Source organism: Cololabis saira, chromosome 3 (genome assembly GCF_033807715.1).
Source record: "Cololabis saira isolate AMF1-May2022 chromosome 3, fColSai1.1, whole genome shotgun sequence".
NCBI classification, from domain to species: domain Eukaryota; kingdom Metazoa; phylum Chordata; class Actinopteri; order Beloniformes; family Belonidae; genus Cololabis; species Cololabis saira.
Window position 1 is genome coordinate 37,958,416 of NC_084589.1, and position 26,331 is coordinate 37,984,746.

General features: G+C 44.0%; 2 protein-coding genes across 3 annotated transcripts in view; both read right to left on the bottom strand.

The window, feature by feature from the left end:
• The window catches only part of paqr6 (progestin and adipoQ receptor family member VI), a 77,199-nt gene extending 56,181 nt beyond the window's left edge, over positions 1–21,018 (bottom strand). The window contains exon 1 of one of the 2 annotated variants that reach the window (XM_061717439.1): positions 20,881–21,018. In XM_061717439.1, the coding sequence (XP_061573423.1) occupies positions 20,881–20,941 (61 nt within the window). In that variant the 5' untranslated portion in view covers positions 20,942–21,018. Of the gene's footprint in view, positions 1–2,765; positions 2,886–20,880 lie in introns of those variants that run through there. The other variant, XM_061717441.1, reaches the window with a different exon arrangement.
• Positions 21,019–24,986: 3,968 nt separating this feature from the next.
• Positions 24,987–26,331, bottom strand: part of smg5 (SMG5 nonsense mediated mRNA decay factor) — a 32,361-nt gene continuing 31,016 nt past the window's right edge. Inside the window, exon 22 of the mRNA XM_061717442.1 lies at positions 24,987–26,252. Within this exon, the coding sequence (XP_061573426.1) occupies positions 26,169–26,252 (84 nt within the window). The 3' untranslated portion in view covers positions 24,987–26,168. The remainder of the gene's footprint in view (positions 26,253–26,331) is intronic.

Sequence of the window (26,331 nt, forward strand, 5' to 3'; positions counted from 1 at the left end):
GGATAAAAACATTACTGTTTACTCAAGCTAATCTTAGATTAAATACTTACCTGCTGTACTCTACTGCCCTTACTTTTTAACAACTTGTGCTTTTTATTATTTTACCTCTTTTCTTATCATTTTATTTGTTATTTACTGTTTAATTGTGTCTTGCCGCTTTTAATGTTGATGTAAAGCACTTTGGCCGCGTTCAGACTGCCAGCCAATATCCGATTTTTAGCCCATCCAGATTGAAACTGGATGACTCTTTTGAAGTCTGAACAGTCCCAAACCGCATGAGATCCGATTTTTGCAAACCAGATCAAAACCACCTCTGGGAGGTAGTTTCATGTCGCATTTGGGCAGATGCGTCACAGTCTGAACAGCTCCAAACACTCAGATCGAATTTGACTGTCAGTGACGTCACTCTACGCGACGCCAGACCAGACCCGTGCGCCAAACCACCCGCCCATTTCCAGTTGTGGAGCTACGTTACAGTTATGGAGCAGTCGGAAGATGCCGAAAACAGCAGACCTTGGACAGAGGAAGAAACAAAATTACATGACGTCACACAATACACGCGCTGGGTGACGCCTCCGCTCCGACGTCGTTGCTACGGCAACCCGTCAGATCAGTCAATGATGTGGCCCAGTCTGAACAGAGCCATATCCGATTTGGACACTTGCTAAAAACAGTGTGGACAGTCAGCTCTGAAAATCGGATATGAGAAGGAATCAGATATGAATCAGATTTGCCTGCAGTCTGAACGCGGCCTTTGAATCACCTTGTGTTGAATTGTGCTATACAAATAAACTTGCCTTTGTCCCGTCCCCGTTGCTAGGTCAGACCAAACTGTCGTCTCTTCCGTCCACTTCCATTGTAAAAACAGGGTTTTACATCACTTTATTTCTAATTCATGTACCAAAGAAAATCAACAGCAACTAGATATAAATAACAACACTTCAGGTACCGTGGAGTGAGTTGTTTAGCCGATAGCACGGTGGAAGGTGCGGTTGTCCACGTAGCTTTATCCAAAGCAGACATTTTTCGTAATTTACCGTTGGTTTTGGGATGAAATGTATCCCTCTTATTTTTTAAGATAAATAAATAAAAGGCTATTGCGGGTGTAGCTATGGGTTGTAGCTGCTGCCGAGCCGACTTTGTTTTGGCAGTACAGATCGGATTTCTGCCATTTTGGGGATAAAAATACACTGCACCCTCAGTAAGCTACAAGTGTTCCTTTTTACAAATACAAAGTTTTAAAAAAATAATCCAGTGATTTAAATTTTGATACAAGGCAAGTAAAAACTAGGCTTTTTCCATTGATGTGAACGAGAGAGACGTCTGTTTGGTCCAACCAGATATTCTGACCCCGAAGTAGTTTCTGATTGGTCAGTCAGGGACCAATCAGAAGGCTGACAAAGGCTCAATTCTGATATCGTTGAGTGTTGGACCAATCTGACACCGGCCATGTATCACCACCACTTAGCCAACTGTATCGCGTTCAGATAAAGTAGATCTGACATTTGGCTTAAACGCTTAATAAAAGGTCCCCCGTCCCATCTAAAGGCCGTGTGTCGCCGTACTGCCGCCGTACCGGCGCCCAACAGTTCACGTCCACCTGCCGCCTCAAAACAGGAAGTGTGGAGGCAGGACTGTGCAACTTCCTGTGGTGGCTGTTAGAGCAATGAAGAAGAGCTGAATTCCCGTAAGAACAGCGTGGCGTCAGAAACCGCATTGATGTCAACACTCGTAGATCCCGACACCCGTCCTTTTTCCAACGCACACGGTAACTGGTGGAGGTCACGTGACGACCCTGCACCCGCTGACACAGACGTGAGGTCACGAGAAATGTTTTCATTTCATTTAGGGGTGATGTCATGCAGAGGTCGCTCCTCTGAGGTCACTTCCTGTTTCTGCATCCCACATGGAGGAAGTGAACGTTGCACAACCAGCAGGGACGACTCTGAACCAAACCCCCATTACACCACGACAGAGCCGGGAACCGCGCGCGAGGAAGAGGAACCCAGCAGCACGTTGCTCAACACCATGAGGTCACTCATTTAAACAAGAGGGAATAAAGAAAAACAGAGATCACATGCAACAATCTCCCACATCAGACTCCATGCCGTTTGTAGTGAAAACGAAACAAAATATGAGTTTCAAAATGAAGCAAAGCAGCTGATCAAAGATTTTAAGCAGCACATCTCAATTAATCTCAAATAAAAATCATTTTAGAAAACAGAAATGCCAATTTCTGACTTAATAGTCCTTTAAAATTCAGATTACTTTATTAATCCCTTTGGGAGGTGACGTCTCCATCTCACTCATAGCACTGTCATATAGCTACAAATCAAACACCCCAAACACCAAACACCCATATAAAAGTAAAAAGATTTTATAAATAAGGCTAAAAATAAAAACAAAAACAAAAATAAATAAAAATAAAAATTGCAGTGCCAAAATGTTGGATTTGTAGGCTAAAAGAAAAAAAATGGCAGCAAATGTTTCTTATTAGTGAAAATGGAAAAAGGGGGATTAGTAATTAAATTAAAGATGACATGGACACAACTCTGTGGAATAAGTAGAAACATAATAAAAACATGGCTTGGATTCGGGTTTAAGTTGTTGAATTGTGGAAAAAAGTGCGTAAAAGGTTATTACACGCGCTTTTCGGTGGATTTTCACAGCAAAACGCGACGAAAACCAATAACCCCCGCAGAGATGAGGCTGGATCTGGACCCCGCGGACAGGAGCGCATCGTGGGGGGACAGACCGACACTCACCGCGACCGTCGGGCATGCGGAGGCTCGTCCACGCCCGAGAACTGGAGGCTCGTCCACGCCCGTGAACTGGAGATGTGCGGGGTCTGCGTGTCCCGTCCGCTCCGCGCGTCGCTCTGCGGGTCCACGGAGCTGGCTGTCTCCTCCCAGCCTCGCGCATGCGCACACGAGCCAGTGGGACGCGCGTCTCGCGGCTCACGTGGAGCTCTGGAGCAATAACAACACCAGGCTATGGCAAGCCATAAAGCCCGATTTACAATGTGGAAATGCTCAGATGTGGAGTTTTTTTGATCTCAAGTAGCATCCCGGATGGGGGCAGAGGTGGGTAGAGTAGCCAAAAATTGTACTCAAGTAAAAGTACTGTTACTTCAGAATAATATGACTCAAGTAGAAGTAAAAAGTAGTCATCCAAATAATTACTTGAGTAAAAGTAAAAAAGTACTTGGTGAAAAAACTACTCAAGTACTGAGTAACTGTTGAGTAACATCTGATTTATTTATTTTGTTCAAACAGACAAAAGTTCAAAATAATCATCTTCAGGCAAATTAAATCAATAAAAAAATAAAATAAATTAATAAAGAATATCTTAAATTAAAATAATCTTAAAGTAAATTCAAGTACTTTAATAAATACAATAATAACAGAATAAAAAAATAAATTAAGCACAAGTAGCACAAAATTTCAAGCCTTTGTACTTTTCTTTTTTAACCAGGCAGAACTAGAACAAGCCCATGAACTCATAGAAACTCTGTGTGTGTTTGAGTCTGTGTAAATGTGACAAAACATGCAAAAACAAACATTTTTCCCAAAGAATCACCCAGTGATGTCATGAGATTGACGCGGACGTGGATAAAGGGGATAAAAGAAAAGTAACAGCTCAACTTAGCCTAATGTAGCGGAGTAAAAGTAAAGTTTCTTCTTCACAAATCTACTCAAGTAAAAGTGAAAAGTATAGTGATTCAAAACTACTCCTAAAAGTACAAAATTTCCCAAAACTTACTCCAGTAAATGTAACAGAGTAAATATAACTCGTTACTACCCACCTCTGGAAGGGTGATATAATCGGAACCATTATACCTTGTAATCCAATTATTTTGTTGTTAAATGATGACTCCCATCCATCACTTAATTTCTCTCAGAAAATGTTGATAATGAGGAGGAAACCCCCACACTTACTTCATATCTCCCAGTGCATTGCCATGCTGTAAGACGTCTTGACTTTAGAACTTTCTATTGCCCGTTCTAATGGGACCAAAGCAGAAATTGTTGAGGGTCTGTCTAAGGCAATCAAGAAAGTTAGAACTATGTACATGAAATAAACTTATTCAAATGCACATCCAATTGTAACCCTGCGTTCACACTGAAAGCGTCAAAAATCTCCCGACGCCAGCATCTCGCTGTTTGGAGCGTTCACACTGAAAGCGGCATGTACTGTCGACGCCTGCAGTGGGTGGGGCTAAAGCTGCAGTGGGCGGGGCTAAAGCTGCAGTGGGCAGGGCTAAAGCTGCGTATAAATCCGCCTAGGCTGATTTATGGTTCCGCGTCACACCACCACAGAACCGAAGGCGTAGGGTATGCTGCGACGCACACCGTACCGCGACCCAACGCCATCGGCTACGCTATATTACAGATATTATTTATTTTTTCTTCTTTTTCTTTTCTCTTTTCTCTTATGTTTAAATACCACAGATTCTCTAAGCCAGCAAGGGAGCATGCCAGAGGAGTGGGGGAGGTAGGGGTGGGGAAACAGCCCAGTTATCTAAGTGCCTGCAATAATGTAAAGAAGTGTACGATTACATATGAATATCATTTTTGTAATTATGTATGTATGATATGTATGATGGTTGGTAAAAAAATCGAAAAATGGTTCTGCGTTAAACCCACGCCAAAAAAAAAAAAATCACATATACACGAAGAAAAGAGCGCTGAAAGTTGCGCTGAAAGAAGCGCTGCTTCACGAAACGGAACCAGAAATGCGTTGCTACCAAGCAAACCAATCACAGCCCTCTCGGTCTGCGTTGGGTCTGCGTTGCCTCGACGCGTAGTAACAATTTTCGGGAGATGCACGTCAGGCTACGGCGTAGGCTACGGAGAGACTCCCGCGTAGCCGCCTCTGCGTTGACTATGCGTTGATTTAATGCAGAACCATAATTCAGCCTTTATACGAGTCGCGTAAAAAGTGTGAGTTTCCCGCGCTCCTTAAACGCCGCTTTTTGGTGCTCTATACACTCAGCAGAATAATAGTTTGACTTAATAGTAGACGAAAAGAAATGTCTCTTCAGTGTTTTCGGCATATTTATTATGGCAAAAAAAAAGGTGCTCTTTAAGGTACTTTTAACGCGCGTTCATGAACGCGGGTAAAAAGCTGCATTTTATGCAACTATAACACGCATAAAAACCGCCGTTTTCGTTCAAACTTAAGATCCCAACCCCTTAATTCTTTCCAGGCACTAAAAGCGAACTGTAAGGAGCCAATGAGAAAGGAATCAGAGCAGAAACATCAGTCCATCGCAGATCTCCTTTGCAGGATAGCTGCTCCGTTTGTTTGTACGCCTGTCTGATTGGGTCTCTATGCAGAGATTGTTTTTCTCTTTCATCCAGAATAAGATCTATGTTAAACTGCTGACGCATTAAATGGATAGTCGTGATGCCCTTGAGCCAAAATTTAAATGATCATGAAAATAAAGAAATAAGCATTCAATTAGGTGTTTTTTTATTTTTTGCAAGATAAAGTGTAGAACAGACCATCTACCGTTCTCCAACCAATCTTTGTAAAAGAACAATTTTTGTTTCATCAGAATGCATCTAATGTTCCAAATCGGGACTGAATGTGTTGATAAATTGTGTTGAAAATCATGTTTCCAGCAGCAGCGAAGATTCCCAGCAGCAGCGAACGCACCACGAGATGTGGTAGTATCGCGAGAACGAGGCAGCAGAATCCAACATGGCGAGGTAATACTTTCGTTTTCAATAAATGCTTTAAAAACGATTATATTCTCAGTTTAAAATAACGAAAGGGTAGTTTATAGTTAGATTATATAATTCCGAACCCAACCTGGAGCAAAGCGAATCTTTAGACGCATCTATAGACGAGTATTTTGAGAGATTTGTCATGGTGAAGAAGTCTGGGGGCGCGTCCTCCGGCGCGTCCTCCACGCCGAAGCGTTCCCGTCCTGAGGATTCCCCTGGAGCAATTTCTCCTCCAGGAAATACCACCGAGGACATTCTGAGGTCCATTGACACCCGCTTGGCCTCCCATGACTCCCGTTTATCCCTGGTGGAAGTCCTGCACAAGGAATTCCAGTCATTAAGAGAAGCTGTGGAATACGGTAACCAGCAGGTGGAAAAATTGATGGCTGAAAACACCAATCTGAAGAAGTCGATGAAATCCATGTCAGAGGGTTTTAGCCGACTCCAAAATGAAAATAAATCTTTAAGGGAGGCCGTTTTAGACCTTCAAGCTCGTTCCATGAGGGACAACTTGGTGTTCTCGGGGATCCCGGAGAAACCTGATGAAGATCCTGAACAATCCGTCCAGGATTTCATCCGGAACCACCTGAAGCTTCCAGAAGACCTGGCGAACTCCATCACGTTTCACCGCGTCCATCGCCTAGGAGGAAGAAGACCCGAAGCCCAGAGACCCAGGCCCATTGTTGCTAAATTCGAACACTATAAAGACAAAGAGCTTGTGAGAAGAAGGGGGCCACAGCTACGCGGATTGCCGTTCTCCGTGAACGACCAGTTCCCCCGGGAGATCCTGGACCGTCGCCGAGTCCTCTTCCCGGTCCGGAGGAGGTTCATGACGGAGGGATCTCGTGCTGTCATCACCGTGGACAAGCTGTACGTGAACGGACAACTGTACCGCGACTCCAACATCACGCCCTGGCTCTTCTAAAAAGGATGAGTACAAAATTTACTTTCTTTTCCTCTCTTTCTTTCTTACTAACTGGTGATTAGGTTAGATATAGTTACATAAACACTTGGTGATTAGATTAGATACAGTTTCATAAAATATTCTCGGCATATATTAATGTATTAATAATTCTTGCTCTGCTAGTCTCGGTAAGTTATAGGCTCACACTGGTGATTGCCTTTCTCTCTCTTTTTTTTACTTTCTCTATTTCTTTTTCTATCATGTTTAGAATTATCTCCCTCCCCCCCACCTCACTCCCTTTCCCCTTTTTTTTTCTTTTTTCCCTCTATGTCCCACTCTGCTGCACTTTCTTTCTCGGTTTGGTAAATTGGTACAAACACACATTTCACACATCTAGAATAACATGGCACACACACATACAACAGCTTTTCATGCAACATTACCACTTACATATAATGTTACTTTCAATGATTGGATTATGGATAAATTAAAGTTTGTCACCTGGAACGTAAACGGAGCCGGGAACACGGCAAAGAGATTAAAACTTCTTAACCATATACAAACTCTGCAGGCGGACATTGTCCTACTGCAGGAAACTCATTTAGTTAAAGCTTCGGTAGATGCATTGGCCACGGCACAATTTCCGCATGTTTTCTGCGCCTGTTACAACTCCAGACAAAGAGGGGTAGCAATTCTCATTAATAAAAGAGTAAATTTCACCGTAAAGGACACTCACATTGACTCAGAGGGTAGATATTTAATTTTAGTCTTGCAAATTCAAAGCTTGAATTTATGTATTTCTAATGTATATGGTCCAAATGTTGATGACTCCTCGTTTTTTCACTCTTTTTTCACCTCACTTTCTGCTCACCTAGACAACACAGTCATCATCGGAGGAGACTTCAACATGGTTCTGGACCCTGGAGTGGACAGGCTCAGTAATGCAGGCGGACACAGGAGTTGGCAGTCAGCAAGTATTGTTAAGCAATACATGAATGATCTGGGTCTTTGCGATACATGGCGCTCTCTACACCCAACCCTTAGGAACTACACTTTTTTCTCAGCCGTTCATCACTCATCTTCTAGGTTAGATTATTTTTTAGTCAGTAGCTCTCTGATGAGAGATATCTCAGAATCACAAATTCACCCAATCATTATTAGCGATCACGCACCTGTTTCTTTCACTCTGGGGAAGAGGGGGAGCGTATCATCCTCCAAAGTTTGGAGATTTAATACATCATTGCTCAAAGACCCTGACTTTATTAATTTTTTTAAGAAAGAATGGGATATATTTTTACAAAATAACGACCAGCCGGAAATATCAGCGAGCGTTCTATGGGAAGCAGGAAAAGCAGTAATGCGAGGCAAAATAATTTCCTTTTCTTCAAATAAGAAAAAAAAAGACAACTTAAAAACAAAAGAATTAGAGTGTGAAATAAAGACGCTAGAGGAGGCCTTCCAGACCTCTGCAGACGAACGTATCCTTAACAGAATAAGGAAAACTAAAATAGAATTAAATAAAATAATTGACGCAAAAACGCAGTTTCTAGTACAAAGGCTTCGCCTGGAAAACTTTGCACATGCTAACAGATCGGGAAAATACTTAGCCAATCAATTAAAAATAAACAAAGAAAAAACAACCATAACATCCATTAAGGACCAGTCAGGGGGAGTTACACATGACCCCTGTTTAATAAATTCAGTCTTTAGAGACTTTTACTATAAATTATACTCGTCACAAATTGAACCATCTGATCAATCCATTAATGAGTTTCTTGGAGACATTAATCTGCCGAAGTTACATCAGGAACAGGTTATGAATTTAGACTCACCGCTCTCAATAGGAGAACTCCATGAAGCTCTTCAACATATGCCCAATAATAAAGCTCCGGGCCCAGATGGTTTCCCAGCTGAATTTTACAAGGAATTCTGGAGTATATTAGCACCAACATTTTATAAAATGATTCTAAATGCTAGGGAGAATAAAAGCTTACCCTTAAATATGAACTCTGCTAATATTAGTCTTTTATTAAAACCGGACAAGGATCCCTTGCTCCCATCGAGCTACCGCCCAATTTCATTGATAAATGTAGACCTTAAAATAATTAGCAAGGCCATTACTGAACGTCTGAAAAGAGTCACCCCTTCTATTATACATCCGGATCAAACAGGCTTCATTAAAGGTAGACATTCGTCTACTAATATTCGCAGATTATTAAATATTATAGACTATTCGAGTATCAATAAACAGGAGACTACTATTATATCCTTAGACGCGGAAAAAGCATTTGATAAGGTAAATTGGAAGTTTCTATTGGCAACTTTGCATAAATTTGGATTTGGCGAATCTTTCATTGACTGGATAAAAATATTATACAGCTCTCCCAAGGCACGTGTAAGGACAAATGATCAAATCTCTACAAGTTTTACCTTGCAAAGAGGCACTAGACAGGGTTGCCCTCTCTCTCCCTCATTATTTGCAATATTTATTGAACCTTTAGCAGCAGCTATTAGACAAAATCAAAATATTAAAGGTATACAATGTAAAATATTAGAGCACAAAATTAGTCTTTATGCGGATGACGTACTCCTCTTCCTCCAGAACTCACGATCTTCACTATCACAGACAATTGCACTTATAGAGGGATTTTCATCTCTGTCTGATTATTCTATTAATTGGTCTAAATCCACTGTTTTGTGTGTTAACTGCAATTTTAGGAATATAACCAATACTCAATTACAATCAGGGAACATTAGATATTTAGGCATAAACATCTCCCCTAGGCTGTCAGAGTTAATAAAATTAAATCATGTTCAGCTTATAAAGAAAATAGAAGATGATCTTTCCAGATGGAGCTCTCTCCCCATTTCACTCATGGGTAGAATAGCCACCATTAAAATGATGGTTTTACCAAAAGTAAATTATTTTTTCTCAATGATACCATGCAAACCCCCTCTTTCCTGGTTTAAATCGTTGGACTCATATGTATCAAAATTTCTGTGGAAAAATAAAACTCCACGTATTAGTTTAAAGACATTGCAAAAATCCAAAGAATATGGAGGTTTAGAATTACCTAATTTTCAGTATTACTTCATAGCCAGTAAGTTACAGTATATTGTAAAATGGTCAAAAGATCATCCTTTAGATAGTCAATGGCTGGACTCAGAGCAAGTGTTTTGTAATGAACTAGAAATCTCAGAGTTACCATTTATTAGTCAAAGTATCAAACGTCATCAATGTTTCAAAAGCATTAATATTAGCACAACTTTATCAGCTTGGTGGGAATTTCTTAAAATAGCTAAAATTTCACTTTTTCCATGTGACCGTACACCCATATGGAACAACCCAGACATCGTGAAAAATGATAAAAAGATGGTTAACTTCGTTCAATGGAGAGATCAAGGAATACGGTACTTACAGCACGTAATTGTAGGAGGACAGTTTGTACCTTTCAATACACTTATTGTTCAATACGGAGTTAGCAGGAATAAATTTTTAGAGTATCAACAACTTAAGGCAATAATAAATAAAACATACAAAATTAGCCAATTAGATTTACAACTTCCCGCTAAGATAATAGATTTATTGAATCTAAGCACTTTAAAGTTGTTATCAAAACTCTACAGGTTAGTGTCTAAACTGGACGATTCAGTCTCTCTCCCGATCTCTAAGTGGGAGGCGGATCTCTCTCTTAATACCGACCAGTTTTCTTGGTCACAAATATGCTTAAATACGTTTACTATGACTAAAAACCCAAACCTACAACTTATACAGTACAAAGTTCTTCATAGAATACATTATACTGGACAAAGGATGTTCCAGATGGGCTTTGTCACCTCTAATATCTGTTCACAGTGCACAGAGAACACCCCAGATAATTATATGCATGCTTTATGGTTCTGTACACCGGTACAGAGGTTCTGGAAGGAGATTTGTGAGGATTTATCCACATGGATCAACCACAGAATCCCAGTGTGCCCCACGGTATGTATATTAGGTCACCTGGGAGACACTCAAATAGATCCTAATTGGACACACCGGGTTCTCACTGCCTTATGTATCGCAAAGAAAACCATTTTAGTAAATTGGAAACAAAAATCCAGTTTATGTATCAACCATTTTAGGAATCTTTTATCAGATCATATTAGTAGTGAGATAATGTCTGCCTCCACTGAACAACATTCGGCTGAATTGCACTCTCTGTGGTCCCCGTTTATTGGCTTCGTTACCTAGTGGGGGCGGGGGGGTGGTGATCTCGTAGCCCTTGGGGTTGGGGGTCGGCTTGGGGGGTCTGGGGCGCGGGCCTCTGGTGGCCCCTGGGGGGCGGTGGGGGGGGCCGCGGGGCCCTGTCCCTAGCCGGTGGGGGCCTTGGGGGCCTGTGGGGGGGGTTACCTCATGGCGGTGGGGGGGGGTGGCTGGGGAGGGCTCGGGCGGGGGGCTGTGGCTGGGGCGTCTCCGGGCCTCCCGGGGGGGGCGGGGCCGTGGACGTGGGGGTCCCACCCGGAGGGCCCGGCCCTGCCTGGGTGGGGGGTGGCTGTCTGCGCTGGGGGGGGCATTGCTGCCTTGGTCCTCCGTCGCTGGGCGGGGGCCAAGTGCCCCTGCGGATGTGGGGACTCCGGGACCCTTGGGGTGTCCGCCGGGGTGGCCTCGGGGGGGGGTGGGGCCGGGTCCGGGGAGCGGGCCTCCCCTGACCGGGGGGTGCACGGGCGGGCGCGGCGGCGGGGTGGCGCCATTCCCAGGTATCTATGTCTTATGTTGTCAGTATGAATGGGAGGATGTTGGACCGTTTCCCCCTCCGTCTGGGGGCTCCGGCGGCGCCGGGGGCGCCCTTGGGGGTACGGTGGGGCCCTTGCCCGGCTCGGGGGGCCGGCCCCCGTCTACTGGACGGCCGGTGGGGGGACGCGGGTGTCTTATCAGGGCCGGCTTTGCTGGTCCTGCTTCCTGGCTTCGGCCTCCGCTCCCCCTCTTGCCCCCCCTACACGATTCATACGCACATAGGCGAAAGGCGGGGGGTCCGGGTCGTGGGGGGCACTGTCCCGCGGGGCCTGGCACTCCCCGCCTCACGGTTTTAACAGCAAAATAGACACTGCACATTCAACACTTAATAAATACATTTGACAAGGACACGTAGTTCGGGAGGGGGGGGGGTCTGTGTCAATCGATACTTGGCCCTCCCTCCTCCCTGTTTTTATGGCATTAATCACATGCACTCAACACAAGGGGCGGGAGGGGGTCCCACATCACCCGCGTTCCCTCACCGGCCTGGGCCTGGGACGGGTGGGTCGGGTTACCCGGGCCTGGCGGGGCCCGCCGTGCAGCCTGGGGTGCCTTCTGGCGGTGCTGGATCCCCCCGGGGAGGGGGAAACGGTGCGTGATCGTATGTCTGTGTCGGTGAGAATGCGGTATGGAAGGGTCCTGCCATGGAGGATTTGAGCCTCCATTGGCAGGACATCAAAAACTTAATAATTTATCAATATTATATTATACAAAGATGGTTATTATTATTATTATTATTAGTATTATTATTAGTATTATTATTATTATTATTATGTATAGTATACTATATTATTATTAGTATAGGTATCGGATAGGTGAATGGATGAATGAATGGGATGCCTGGGTCTGGCGCCCTCCGTTGTCGGGCCTGCGCGGGTGTCGCCTTGTTGGGGGGTTCCCTCTCTCCGGGCCCGTCTCCGGTCCCCCCCGCTGCCTCTACGGCGGGGCGCCCCTCTGGTCTTGGAGGGCCACTTTCGTGGGGGACGGGTGCGCCTGCCCGCGTCGGCGGCCGGGGCGGCTCTGTCTCTCCGGGCAGGCTGGCCCCCTGCCGGGTGGGGGTCGTTGGCCTGAAGGGTGAGGGCCTCCTGGCCGCGTGTCCGGCCCGGACCGGGTGGCCGGGGATTGCCTGGGTCGCGGTCCGCCGCCGCGGGGTCCCTGGCTGCTTCTTTCCGCGCCGTGGGGGCCCCGCCCGCGGGCCCCCTCGGCCGCCGCCGGGTGGGGGGGGGGGGCCTCGCAGGCGGTGGGTTGCCTCCCTCCTACTTCTCCCCTCTGTGGGGTTGCCGGTGGCCTGGGTTCCGGGCTCTTCCTTGTCGGCCTCTGGTCTCACGGGTGGCGGGGTTGCTTCCCCCCCTCCCCCACTATAGATACACTTCAGGTGGAGCTTTGTTTGGTTTATTACACACACACACACACACACACACACACACACACACACACACACACACACACACACACACACACACACACACACACACACACACACGCACACACACACACACACACACACACACACACACACACACATATAGTCATTTAGTCACATGCATACACACACACACACACACACACACACACACACACACACACACACACACACACACACACACACACACACACACACACACACACACACACACACACACACACACATGCATGATCATATACATACACACACACACACATAGACATACACACTGGCTTGTTCACCTGCATGCTGGCTCTCTAGTTTTTGGGTTTAGGTAGCGGTAGCGATAGCTTAGCTCAGACTGCGATCAGATCTCAAGATTTAGGTCGATTGCTGTTCGTGTTTTGGATGGCTCCGTGCCGGTTTCGTGCTTTGTTTGTGGTTTTTTTTGTTGCAGATTTCCAGTGCTTGACGTGTGTCTCCGTGTGTTCCTGCTTCCTGGATTGGCAGTGGATGTCGTCACCACCCCCCCCCGCCCCCTCCCCCCCCAAAAAAAAAAACAAAAAAACAAAAAAACAAAAAAAAAAAAAAAAACACTGGGTTTGTATGTGTATATTTATGTATGTGTACGCATATGTGTGCGTATATATATGTATATATCACATATAGTAATAATGCACATATATACACTTATAAAACATATAAAAAAAAAAAAAAAGAAAAATCATGTTTCCAGTATTGCAGTCATCTAACTGGAACATAATCCCACCAACATCCTTAAAAGCTTTTATGAGGAAAATTATACCAGTGTTGACATGTGTGTACGACTGAATGCATCCTGTACGGTGTACCTGTTGCACTCCACCAGGAGGTGTTATTGATCTTGTAGGGGGGTAAAATATGATTGCTGAGGTCTCAGCTGTGGTTTGATTCTATGTTTGGGCAAGACTTCAGGGTTGTTTCTATGTTTGTTGGAGTATGATTGTCGCCGTGCCTCGTGTCCAAGACAAATTTCTCCTAAGGGAGACAATAAAGATTCATCTTATCTTATTATAAAAATGAATGTCACCTCTTTCAATTTCTCTTGGCCTTCTCAACCTGATGGCTCATCAAGAGCACTGTTTTTTTACCACAATAAATATGCAGAAAAGGCTGAAAAGACATTTCTTTTAGCGACTCGTAAAAAAATGCTGCTTTTTACGCCGTTTTTTGTGCTCAAAACGCCACTTTTTACGCCCCCTTTGTTCGGCAGCATGTTAATTCAAATCTGGTTTTTGGCCCTTATGGCCTGCCATAGCAGTGGACCTCTGGAGCAACAATAACACCAGCCATGTGTTGGAGCGCCTCCGGGCAGGGGGGCCCACCGCTGCTGGGAGATGGGGAACGAGCCCAGGCGCGTTCCCGAGGACATTTTCAGGTGATAAGAGGGTCAAAGCAGCGGAATGCGAAAGAAGGGAGGAGTTACACATCTTTATTGACAAATCTGGCGCGTCCATGGGCACGCGCTTCTCCTGGATGTGGGTGTGGTGCAGTTCCTCTACCGGCCACTGGAGGCCGCTGCAACAGCATCGGTACGTCCGAAATGCCATACTAAACAGTATATACTAAAAAGTATACTTAAGTTCGGCACACTTTTGAGTAAATATCAGTAGTAGCCTATGCATTAATTCAGACGTACTATTAAGAGCGCACACGTCACTTCCTGCCGTTGGGAGGAAGTGACGTGTCACAGCAGCAGTAGCAGCTCCGCTCCGCTATTTCCCGTTTATTCTGGCCGAAACAAGATGACATTATATAATATTATTATATATTACACTTAGCAACCAAACACAGCTGCATTGTATTGTGGGAAGTTTCTGCTTAGCTAGTGTCCATCAATCCACACTAATAAATTTGAGTATGGATAGAGCATACTATTGAGTACGTACTAATGTTTCAGACGCACCAGAAAATCTCACATACTGTTTTTGCTACTCATTAGGGTGGAAGTATGCAATTTCGGATGCAGCCTTAGTAAACTGAACAGAACAGAACAGAACAGTTAAACATTCCACATTACAGTTCGTTACAATATTTACAGCCTGGTTTGGGTCTCAGTTGTTTGATTTCTCAGCCATGTAAACTCTGAGGGGGTGATTTTTGTATTTTTTGTACCACGCTAGGAGCATTTATATAAAGCATTACTAATTTTTTCTAATATGAATCTACAAAAAGCAGAGATGACACGGGCCCCCTTGGCCCTGGAATACACAACCACAGACATGTAAACGTAGACGCCTCAGTGAGCGGCGTGGCCCGTTGCTGTGATGCGTCACGGCGTCCGTCACATTGGATGTGGCAAATTCACCGGTAAACTAATGAAATGGACCGAACCAAAAGGTGTTTTAAGCTAATGTCCTTCATTGATCCATTCAGACACAAACACTAATATATCTGGAAATCAAACAAGCACCAAAAAGAATATTTCTATTAATTTTATGAAATATGATCATAGTTTTTGTTTTCTCTCCTTCCTTCTGTATTCTTCTTCTTCTCTGATACCATGTAATCCCTGTATTTACTCTAACTAACACTATTTAGTATATCCCTAGGGGGGTCACGGCGCTATTGCAGCAGGGGGCGCGGCGAGGTTGGAAGGTAGATTAATAAAAAAAAATAAAAAATAAAAAATATATATATATATATATATATATATATTTTGTTATATCTTAAAAAAATATATATATATATATATATATATATATATATATATATATACACACACATATATATATTTTTAAAGATTTTTTATTTCTTTAAGATTTAGCCTTCAATACATATGTGCAGTGAGAGAGAGACAGGAAATAGGGGGAAGAGAGAAGGGGAATGACATGAAGTAATAGTCTGGCCGGCGGGAATCTAACCGGGGACCTGCTGCTTCAGGAATCTTACTGGGGACTACCCGGTGCTACTGAGGTAGATGCATGTGGCAGTTTCTCACCTGCAACCCCGGTTTAAAAGGATCTGTAACATGAAGCAAGCCCACCCCACTCACTGAAAAGGTGTGGGGATTAAAGCTGACATTTTTGCAGAGCAATTGTTGAAATTTTGATTATTTGTTTAGCTGTTGCTGCTGGGTTTGTTTCCTCAGGGAGCTGGTTATTTTTGGAAAAAAATATGTTGAAAGTAATGCATACTGTATTGTACAGTAAAAAGGGAAAAAAAGAAATGTGTTGCACACACTCACATCACTGAAAAGATGTGGGGATTAAAGGTGTCATTTTTGTAGAGCAAATGTTCAGATTTTGGCTCCTGTTTGTATTGTTGTTTCAATCTCTGTGAACTGGTCTGGTTGAAAATCTACAGAGATGGACAGTTTTTTTGCACATATGTTCAATAAATGAAATAAATTGCAGTCGCATTTGAATGCAAAAGATGTGTGTCTGTGTTGGTATCGAGGGGGGCTCGAAAATTCTGTTACGTACAAAAGGGGGGCCTGGCAAAAAAGGTTTGGGAACCACTGAATTAATCCATTGTCTCTCTCTCTCTGTCTTTCTCTTTATCACACACACACACACACACACACACACACACACACACACACACACACACACACACACACACACACACACACACACACACACACACACACACACACACACACACACACACACACACACACACACACACACACACAGTCATTAATATTCATTCATTAAACCAGAGTTTGAATGAATGTCGCTCCACTTTTTGCCACATCCAAGGCAGCGGCGGCGTTGACGTGTAAAATTGTGAAGTGGTTGAAGACCCCACTGTCTACAGTTTATAAAATCCAGAGGTGTATAATCCAGGTGCCATAAAGTCAAAATCCTGTCCAGCAGTTGTTCCAACCAAATACTAAACCAGCTCTTCTGCAGGTAAATGGTAGGTCCTTAGTGAAAACACCTGTTCTAAATGTACAGGCGGATCCAGAAACACAGCAGGGTTTTACTTTATGGCATCTGGATTAAACACCTCTGCAAAAAACATCCTATTCCCATGTTGCAAACAGCAGAAATTGCTGTAGCATTGTCTTCACATGCTTCTTCAGAGGGTTGGAACAACTGCTGGACAGGGTTTTTACTTTATGGCACCTGGATTATACACCTCTGGTAAAATCAAAGAGATTCAGAGAATCAGGAGGAATCTCTGTGTGCGTGGGGCAAGGTCAAAGGTCAGAACTGGAGGCTTGTTGTCTTTAGGCCCTCAGGCACCACCGCATTAAAAACAGATGTGATTCTCTACTAGACATTAGTGCGTGGACCTCATGCAAAGAACAAGACATGTGTGAACACAATCCACCATCTTCTCTGGACCAAAGCTCAAAGAAAACAGTCTGAAGCTAAAAGCTATTCTGCAGTCAGGTGAACCAACAAACATCTTCTGCCACCATGATGTGGACACTGGTTTCTAACGGCGTCCCAGCTCTGATCAGATCAGATATGATCAGATATTCATGGTGCCCCGAGGATGAGACTCGTTTTTTGTTCCTCTGACTGTGGCTGTGAAATGTAGAAATCAAAGACCGACTGCATTTGGATATTCAGCCACAAGTGAGATGTGACATGTTTGGTGTCCAGACGAGACCGTGGGAGACGATGAGCAACTTTAATTTCATAATTGTTGAGGTTTCCAGGCGTTTCCGAAGGGACACTTTTAACGTAAGAAGCACATATTTGAGAGAAACAGGATCTTGCAGAACAACTTTTGGATTGTTTCCTGCCCTGATTTCAGTGCTGTGCTCTGATTCTTCCTCTCTTCCGTCCTGGATCCAGGCCTGGAGTCCAGGTCCCCGAGCAGCGTTGCTGCCACAGCTTGAACGCCGGCCGGTCTCACAGCCCCCCGCCCTGCCGTCAGCGACGGCCTCGGTTACTCAACAGGAAGTTACTGGAAGTTACTCCACATAACTTCACTTTTCTTGGATGACAACATGCCCCGACAGTTACACGCGGTCCAGTGACCTCCGTCTCACCTCGACCACGTCACGTGACTTTGATGAGCCCGAATGGGGAGATCCCTCCGTCCGAGCGCTGACCAGAAAGAACATCCTGTTCTGCTTTTATCAACACGGCTCTGGATCCGTCACATTTCTGATCCAAACCCAGAGTCACACATTTTCTAATTCAGTCCAAAAACATAACATGTGGGTAAAGAATCAAACTATGTATTAGACTTACTGACTGACTTATGGAGTTGTTTTTATTAAACAACGAAGTAAAAATCGAAACATATGAATGAATCTGACCGCCCTCGTATTGTTGGGTTGGTGCCAGACTAGGGATGGGACTTGATAAGATTTTTAAGAATCCAATTTCTTTCCATTCTGCTGAATAAATTAAATAAATTAAATTTCGATAAATGCCAGCAGCATGTATTAAGTGTGTGTCAGGCCCCCTTCAGTGTCCACTACACTGGATCAGTCCATCTTACTGCACATGTGCAGAACGGATCCAAGATAACGGTGGAAAAACAAACAGCGGGAAGTGGCGAAAGAGGAAGAGGAGAGTAATCGAGAAGAGAAAACACAACAACACAAAGATGAAAAGAAGCCCAGCGGTGCTGAAAAGAGGAGGAAGAAGGAAGAAAACAAAACATTTACGTGGATTACTGTCGTTATCTAATGGAATCAGTGGGCAGGAAGTACAGTGTTCGTCCAGTAATCAATCAATGTGAGATCCATCCTCTGTATTTTACCAGAGAACCTGCTGGGAAAAATAATACATGTGTATTCTGTTAAAATGTATATATCTGTATAATTGAACTGTTGCTTTGTGTTTCCACTGAACGCCAGAGTCATTGATTGTTATTCCATGCTGTGTGCACAAATATTGTTGCAGGTTGGTAGTAGTTCTCTTTGACGAAATATTCACTTTGCAAGTATTGTAAGTTGCCCTGATTTCGTCTTCTTTATTAAAATGTGAAAAAACTCTGTAGCAGCCCAATCCAGTTTCCTTTAGAATATATTTTATGATATCAAATCCAACCGGTTTGTAAAAGCAACAGGGCGGATCATCCGTTATAGACACTCATGGACACTCACACTCATCACACAATTAGTCCCAGCACACGTTAACATAATACTGGTTGCACTTGGCCATGATTGGTGGACGACATCACACGTATATTCAGTCAGTCGTCAGGAAAAGTTAGTCCTACCTCTATTAATACTGGATTTAAAAGCTATAAAAGTGTCATTGGGACTTGATATACAAAAAATACAATCTCAGACCATCTCAAGTAGTTTTTCGTTGTGCCACCGACTTCTTTCATAGAATTAAGGCGAAAAGGTAAATTGGAAATGAGAAAAATGGCCTGGATAGCAGTAACTTCATCAGTTTTGACATCATTTTTCTCTTTTCATTCAGGTAATACACATTTTTGGGTCTTCACATATATACATCTCTGTTGAGGTTTTGCCACAGCGTCTCGGTTCGGTTGAGATCTGGACTATAACGAGACCATCTCACATCCCTGGTTCCTTTATTCCTCAGCGGTTCTGAAGCAGGTTTGTTGACGTTATTTGGATCATTGTCCTGTTTCCAACCCACTGCAGCTCTCAGTCATGTGACTCCGGAGCAGCCGGCACTCAGAGGAGCTGGTGGTCCGCCAAGTCACTGAGGTGCCGTCCTCATCATCACCCGTCCTCATCATCACCCCTCCATCGCTGGACTTGGTAGCGAGGGGTTTCTGCTGTGTTTGGCTTTGACCCAACGTGACCCGGGTATTTCATCCCCTCAACACGGTTGTGGTCTCAACTGTGACATTAACCTTTGGGACATTGTGTCAGAAGTCTTGTGGTTTATTTGGATACAGTTAAACAAACCTCAGTCATGCTTCTATTGTCTTTTCAGACTAAAGAAGATTTCTCCGGTCCAGACTTCTTCTAATTGCTATTTATCGTTCAACAAGCTCAGTGATGTCCGAAGGGTTGGATTTATACATTTGTTTCCCCTGAGCCTCATATGGTTTGGTAGTTTTCTGGGATGTCCACCTCTGGCGAATGTCTTAACGTTTCCCACTTGTGACTAATCCTTCTCACTGAGCTGCAAATAGTTAGGAGACTGGCACTTTTCGACTAGTACCTACTCAGCCCGACTCGACTGGCCTCGGTTTGGTTCTTTCCCACTAGGGGGTCGGGCTGTATCTGACGTCATCACACTACAGGCCACCGATTGGTCGGGGGGTTGGAGTCAGACGTCTGAGTCAGGATGTGACATCAGAGAAAGAGCTACTCTGACGGCGGATTCTTATTCATTTTATTCGACAGACAACTGCAGTAAAAGTCTGTTCTGATCCAAGTCTGAGGTGCAGATGTTCATAAACTTGGTGGCTGAGGAGAGAATTAAAAAGGGATCTAGACGGGCGATAAGGAACGACCAGATCTACCAGGAGCTCTGTTACTTCATAGCTGCTCGCGGCTACCAATGGACTTTTCAGCAGCGCCGAGACAAACTAAAAAAATTAAAAATTAAAAAGCGTCGCTGCTTGAAGCTTCTCTCACTCTCATGTTTTAACTTGATATCGAACACAAGCCACAGACCCAGCAGCACATCTATCATCTCCTCCAGGTTCTACATCTTTAGTGTTGTTGTCTTCTTCGTTTCGATACACAATCAAATACGTCACAGCAGTTTCGCTCCAACCTCCTACTTCTGATCCAGCTGCTGAATTGTAGTGGAAAAGAAACCAGGCCAAGTAGAGTCGAGTAGGTACTAGTTATGTCTTTCCCTCTTGGCACACACACATATTTTACCCCGGATACAGCCCTCTTCTTTTTTTGTGACTGAGATAGCAGCGATGGCCAACCTACTCTCTTAAACTCCATGGAAGCAGCAACGGGGTACTTAGTACTGCCCGCGGTTTTATCACATTCGACTTTTGATTAACGTCGGAGTATCAGACCGATGGACGTCCCAGTTTGAGCACAAACTGATCCTACGAGCTGCAAAAGCCTCTTTACAAAACGGGTCTCGGTCTTGGCAAACATGGACCGGGAACAACGGCACAAGAACTCCCCCAGCAACGACCCGGACGGCTTACTCACACATGAACTCCAGGCAGGCCAGGCACTTCCTCAGCGCCAGCACGGACCCCTCCCTGGACATGTCTCAGGTGGACAGGAAGCAGATCTACTGACCCCGTCCTCCCCCCCACAGTCCCTGCAGCGGCCGAGCTTCATGAGCTGAGAGCGGGTCAGCGAGGCTCCCAGGGCAGAGCCAGCTCTCTTCTGCCGGGCTGGCACTGGGCCGCTGCCAGGGGGCTGGCTGTTCTGACGGGGCAACGGGCCCGGGGCTGGGGGACTGGGGGACTGGGGGACTGGGGGGCACAAAGAGGGGGAAGAATGGCACATGGAGACCTAGTTTGGAAGAAAAGGCTGAGGCCCGGGGAGGAACACGAGAAGGGCCAGCTCACGTTCACAATCAGGGCTGGAGTTGAGGGCGGGCCCTGATGTCGTTTCCACCACATGACCAGAGCTGGGGATCCATTCAAATGTAAAGAATCGATTCGATTCTTAAGATTCAGAATCGATTATCAAGATTTGGTTCGATCCGATCCGATTCCTATATTGATTTGGGTTAATGTTATTAAAACTGTTTTTTCAGCTGTTGCATGAATTATATGAATGTGTAGTTCTGCAACATATTAATACTAGTATTATATTGAGATTCAACAGCAAGTATTGCAGCTAATGATGCTGTAAGGACCAATCACCTCCCAGAATGCTGATATAACTGCTTTCAGAAACATCGTGGGTCAGAATTATCAAATAGATCCAGGGCAGCAAACGTATGAAATCGGTTTTATTTTTAAACACATTCCATTTTTATTTTTTCCATTTTCGGTCTATTTCGGTTTTTAATTTTTGAGAATTTGGTTTTTAGCATTTTATGCAAATGTTATCCCAAGACAGTATATAAAGTAATGAAATATAGACAATTTATGCAATTATAACTGAAAACTTTAATGTTTTCATACCTTTAAACATATTTAAAAAGGCAAAAACATGGAACCAGTTATTCTTGTGTCCAACAAAACGTTGCTTTTTTGGGCATAAACAAAAAAATACCAAAAGTTTTAATGTAATATTGAAAAAAAAAAATTTGATCTTTAGACGTATGACTCGATTTTTAGGAATTAATGAGAATCGATTTAGAATCGGAAAATCGTTTTTTTTTTTTCAACACAGGCCTAGTCCTTAGTGTGCACTCTTGAAAATGCTGTTTATTTTTCACATCCTCATTATCAAACAGATCCAGGACCAGGGCAGCAAACAGAGGCAGGCCGTGTGAAATCGGTTTTATTTTCTTTTTCAGGATTTTAATTTTTGAGAATTTGGTTTTAAGCATTTTATGCAAATGTAACCCCGAGACAGTATATAAAGTGATGAAATATAGGCAATTTTATGCAATTATAACTGAAAACTTTAATGTTTTCATACTTTTAAACATATTAAAAGGCAAAAACATGGCACTAGCTATGCTCGTGTCCAACAAAACATTCCTTTTTTGGGCATAAACACAAAAATACCAAAAGTTGTAATGCGATGATGAAAAAAAAAAAAAAATCGATCTTTAGACATACAAATCGATTTTTAGGAATTAATATGATAATCGATTTTTTCAACACAGGCCTACACATGACAGCTGTTTGTAGGGTTGCCAACTGTCCCTTGAAAAATGGAATCGTCCTGTATTTATATACTAAAAGTACCCGTCCCTTATTGAGCTGGAAATGGATGCACTTTGTCCCGTATTACTGTGAGAGTCAAAAAATAGTCATAAAATGCCAATGGAAAATGGCATTGAGCTGTTGAGTTCATAAGTATTTTTTTTTCCTATTTTTTTTTTCCTGTTTTTCCTGTTTTACCTGTTTTACTACAACTGTAGCCTACAGTTATGGCCTTTGAGGCACATGTTGTGAGGCAATATGTTTACAAGTTTTCCACAGACTTTCTGTTTGCACTTTTGTTATTGCACTAAAAGTGTGCACTATTACAGAATGGATGTTCTGCTTGCTTTCTATTGTTTTATATAAAGTTATACAATTTTAAGTTAAGCAAGGCAGGTTTCTGTTTCAGAAAGAAACTTATTTTATTCAGTTCATTTTGTTATTTTGTATTAAAGTGAATTGTTGGATAATAATTTGTTTTCCACGTGTTCATGGCATTCAAAAATATGCATCTAATTCAATTCAGGTTCAGGTCAAATAGTTAAAAAAATCGTTTCACTCACAAAAAAGGGGCTAAAAAAATTCACCACACCAGGAAGGGTGAAGGCAATCGGGTTGGCCGGTCCTGCTGATGAGGTGTCCCTTATTTATGTTTCAGGGAGTTGGCAACCCTAGCTGCTTGGGTTCAAGGAATGTTAGTAAAGTTCGTCTTTTATCATCTGGGTGTTCGTCGCTGTTCAAAGCAGGAGGAACCGAATACGGCCATCAGTGCCTTGTTTGGGTCAGTGTGTGAATCAGGGGTCTGGGACTCCAGTCCTGCATGTATTAATGCTGCCCTGCTCCAGCACACCGTGATACAAGGAGCTGTGTCAACAACAGAGCCGTCCAGACCTGGATGACAAGCTGGTGACAACCTTTAATTTGAATCAGGTGTGTTGATGCAGGAAGACATCTAAGACATGCTGGACTGCGGCCCTCGAGGACTGGAGACCCTGAATGAATACCGTCTCCACCCGGAGGGTTGCTGGACTGACACTGAACCCCCACGTGGCTCCAGGTGGAGCCAGGAAGGGAATCCATCATAAAACTGGTGCCAGATCAACACGTGGAAGTTGATTAACTGATTCCACAAGCTCCACGTCTGCAAAGATGGAAGTGGAACAAGCTGCTCTGGTTCCACTTTGCAGCGTCGACGAGGAAAGGGAAAGTTGAATTCACGTGTTTTCCAGGGTTCGATAGAAACCAGAGCCCGACCAAAGCTGCAGGACCAGCAAGGACGAGCTCAGCTCCACCATCATCTGGGATGCATCACGCCGGTTAACTCAGTCCGGGGAGATTACCTTGAACTATATTTATTTATTTTTGCATGTTGTAAAAGGTTGCTGGTCAAGGATGGAGCTGCAACTAGAACCTCAACCAGCCGGGCTCTGCAGCGCCCCAAAATCAACAGGTTTATGTGCAGTTTTAGGATATTTTTGGCCTTTATTGAAGAACCTAAAAGCAGGTTTTTATCTATCCGTTTTTATCCATCTTTAAGCTTTGAGTATCATTCTGCAGAACCTGGAGGCCTTGCCGCCACCTCAGATAGCCCTTTTCCACCAAAGCGGTTCCAGTGCTGGTTCTGGTTCACAACTCATTCAACTTGCAAACCAGCTGAGAATCAGTTTGCTTTTTCCACAGCTCGGGTGCTAAGGGGAGCTACGTCATTACGTCACTGCAAACGACAGTTACGTCACTGCGTTTGCTGGTGTGAAAGTTGAAGCAACAAGGTATTTGCTCTAATATGACTTGGTCCACGTAGCTCCTCCGTGGACACATCTCTAAAAGACAGGTCGTCTCCTCCTCAGACCCGGAACCAGTTCTTTGTCAATGGAAACAGAAAGCCCGGTTTCAAACTCCAGAACCAGCCTTGGAACCAGTTTGGTGGAAAAGGGGTAAGAAGGAGCTACTCTCCCTCACAGCAGACATTACTGCTGAAAAAAAGAAGAAATGCTGGAGGAATCAAGGAAGGCCTCGTGTGTCTTAACCTTGCTTGAAAATTAATAATTAATTTAAAATGCGTATCTTACAGCAACTACAAGATGTAATCCATACTGTAAATCCATACTGCTTTTAAATGCTGCTAAATCTATTTTGCTACTATATGTTTTATGTTTGTTCCCTTGTTTGATTGTATTGTTTTTATGTTTTCTGTGGGGACTGCGGGTGGAAACTAGCATTTCTGTTAAAATCCGGTGTATTTACACTGCTTAATGTAGTGTTCAGTTCATTAATATGCATTGTCCCTTCTAAATAAACTTTGATTTGATTCCTGAAACACCTCATTCTCAGTCCCCCCTCCTGGACCTGGGTAACCCCCACCTGCTGGATACCGCTGCGTTATTCATGAAAACAATCATCAGCTACTTCAGTGCTTGGTTTCTGACCAATGAGAGCAGAGCTCTCAAGGGGCGGGGCTAAGAAAGAGGTCCACATTGTCTGAGTTTTCCTTTTTTATTGTTCAATGCATGGCCACACACATATACTGGTTTTCCTCTGCACGATGGGACATTCACTATGGAGATGGGGATGTAGATGGGATACATTTCAGGAGTTAAAGAGGTCCAAACACAACCCACAATCCTCAGGGAAAGTCAGCCGCTGCCTTTCAACTACCACCGAACCAGCTTCCGTCGACCCCCCCTCCCCCCGCGGCCTTCCCCTTTAACATTCTTGCATATATCACTCAGATTTTAAGCTTACAAAACGCAAAATAAACAACATTTGGGTACAAAAATAAAAATCCAAATTAAAATCTTTAACAGGCAGACACCTGCAAGTTTTTTTTTTTTTTTTTTTACTTTTCTCGTCTCATACAGAAATAGCACAATACACAGAAGTCACTGGTCACAAAAGTACACCGCAAATAAAGAAAAGCAAAAACCAAAACATCATGAAAAAAATAAAAATAAAAACAACAAAAAGAAGCCATACAGGAAAGAATCGGACCTAAAGAAGCACGTACTCGTCTTCCTGGACCTTTCCTTGAGGCCTGTGAGCTGCGAGGTGCCCGGTTCGGTTCCCCGCCGCGCCGTCGGGGCGCCTGGTCCGTCTCCAAAGGTGTCGCCGTTCGCCCCGACTCTCAAAACGCAGCCCGAGCAGACCCAGCACGCGCCCTTGACCCTGTTTCTCAAAAGTCTCCTGAAGGGGAGGAGGGAACGGAAATCCAAACCACGGCTCTAAATATCTATATGGATTGATCTGAGCGTGAATGTGTGTGTGCGCTTCTCTCAACACGTATGAACTCATTTGCTAACATATACAGTGTATTCCTGGTTAGGTGTGAACCAGCGGCACCTGAAATGGTGCGGCGCCGTCCCAGCGCGTCCTCGCCCGGTATGTTTAGGGTCGGGAAGTGGGACGTCTTGCTTTTTCTTACCGCGTCACATTTCACCCGCGTTTCTCTTTTTTGTTTCTATTGGGTTTGTTTTTTTTTCTTCTTCGTGTTTTACCTGTCCGGCCCTCTGAGATTTAACTCTTTGATCCAACTTCCTTCTGAGTTGTTTTGTTGCCTTTTGGAGACGCAGATACATACAGAGCAAAAGAGTGGGAGAGAGAGAGAGGGAGCGAGTGTTGTGATCGATCAGCTGTTCGCAGCACTGACAGCTGCCCCCGGTGGAGCTCTCAGCCGATCTCCTTCCACTGCCGGTAGAAGTCCACGATGTTCTTCAGCTCCATGCCGGCCGAGCCGGCCGCCTGCACCGCCGCCTGCCAGGGGGGAAGAGTACAAGGTGAGTACAAACAACCATTTCACTCTTTATCTTTACTAACATCGAGCTGCAGAAGA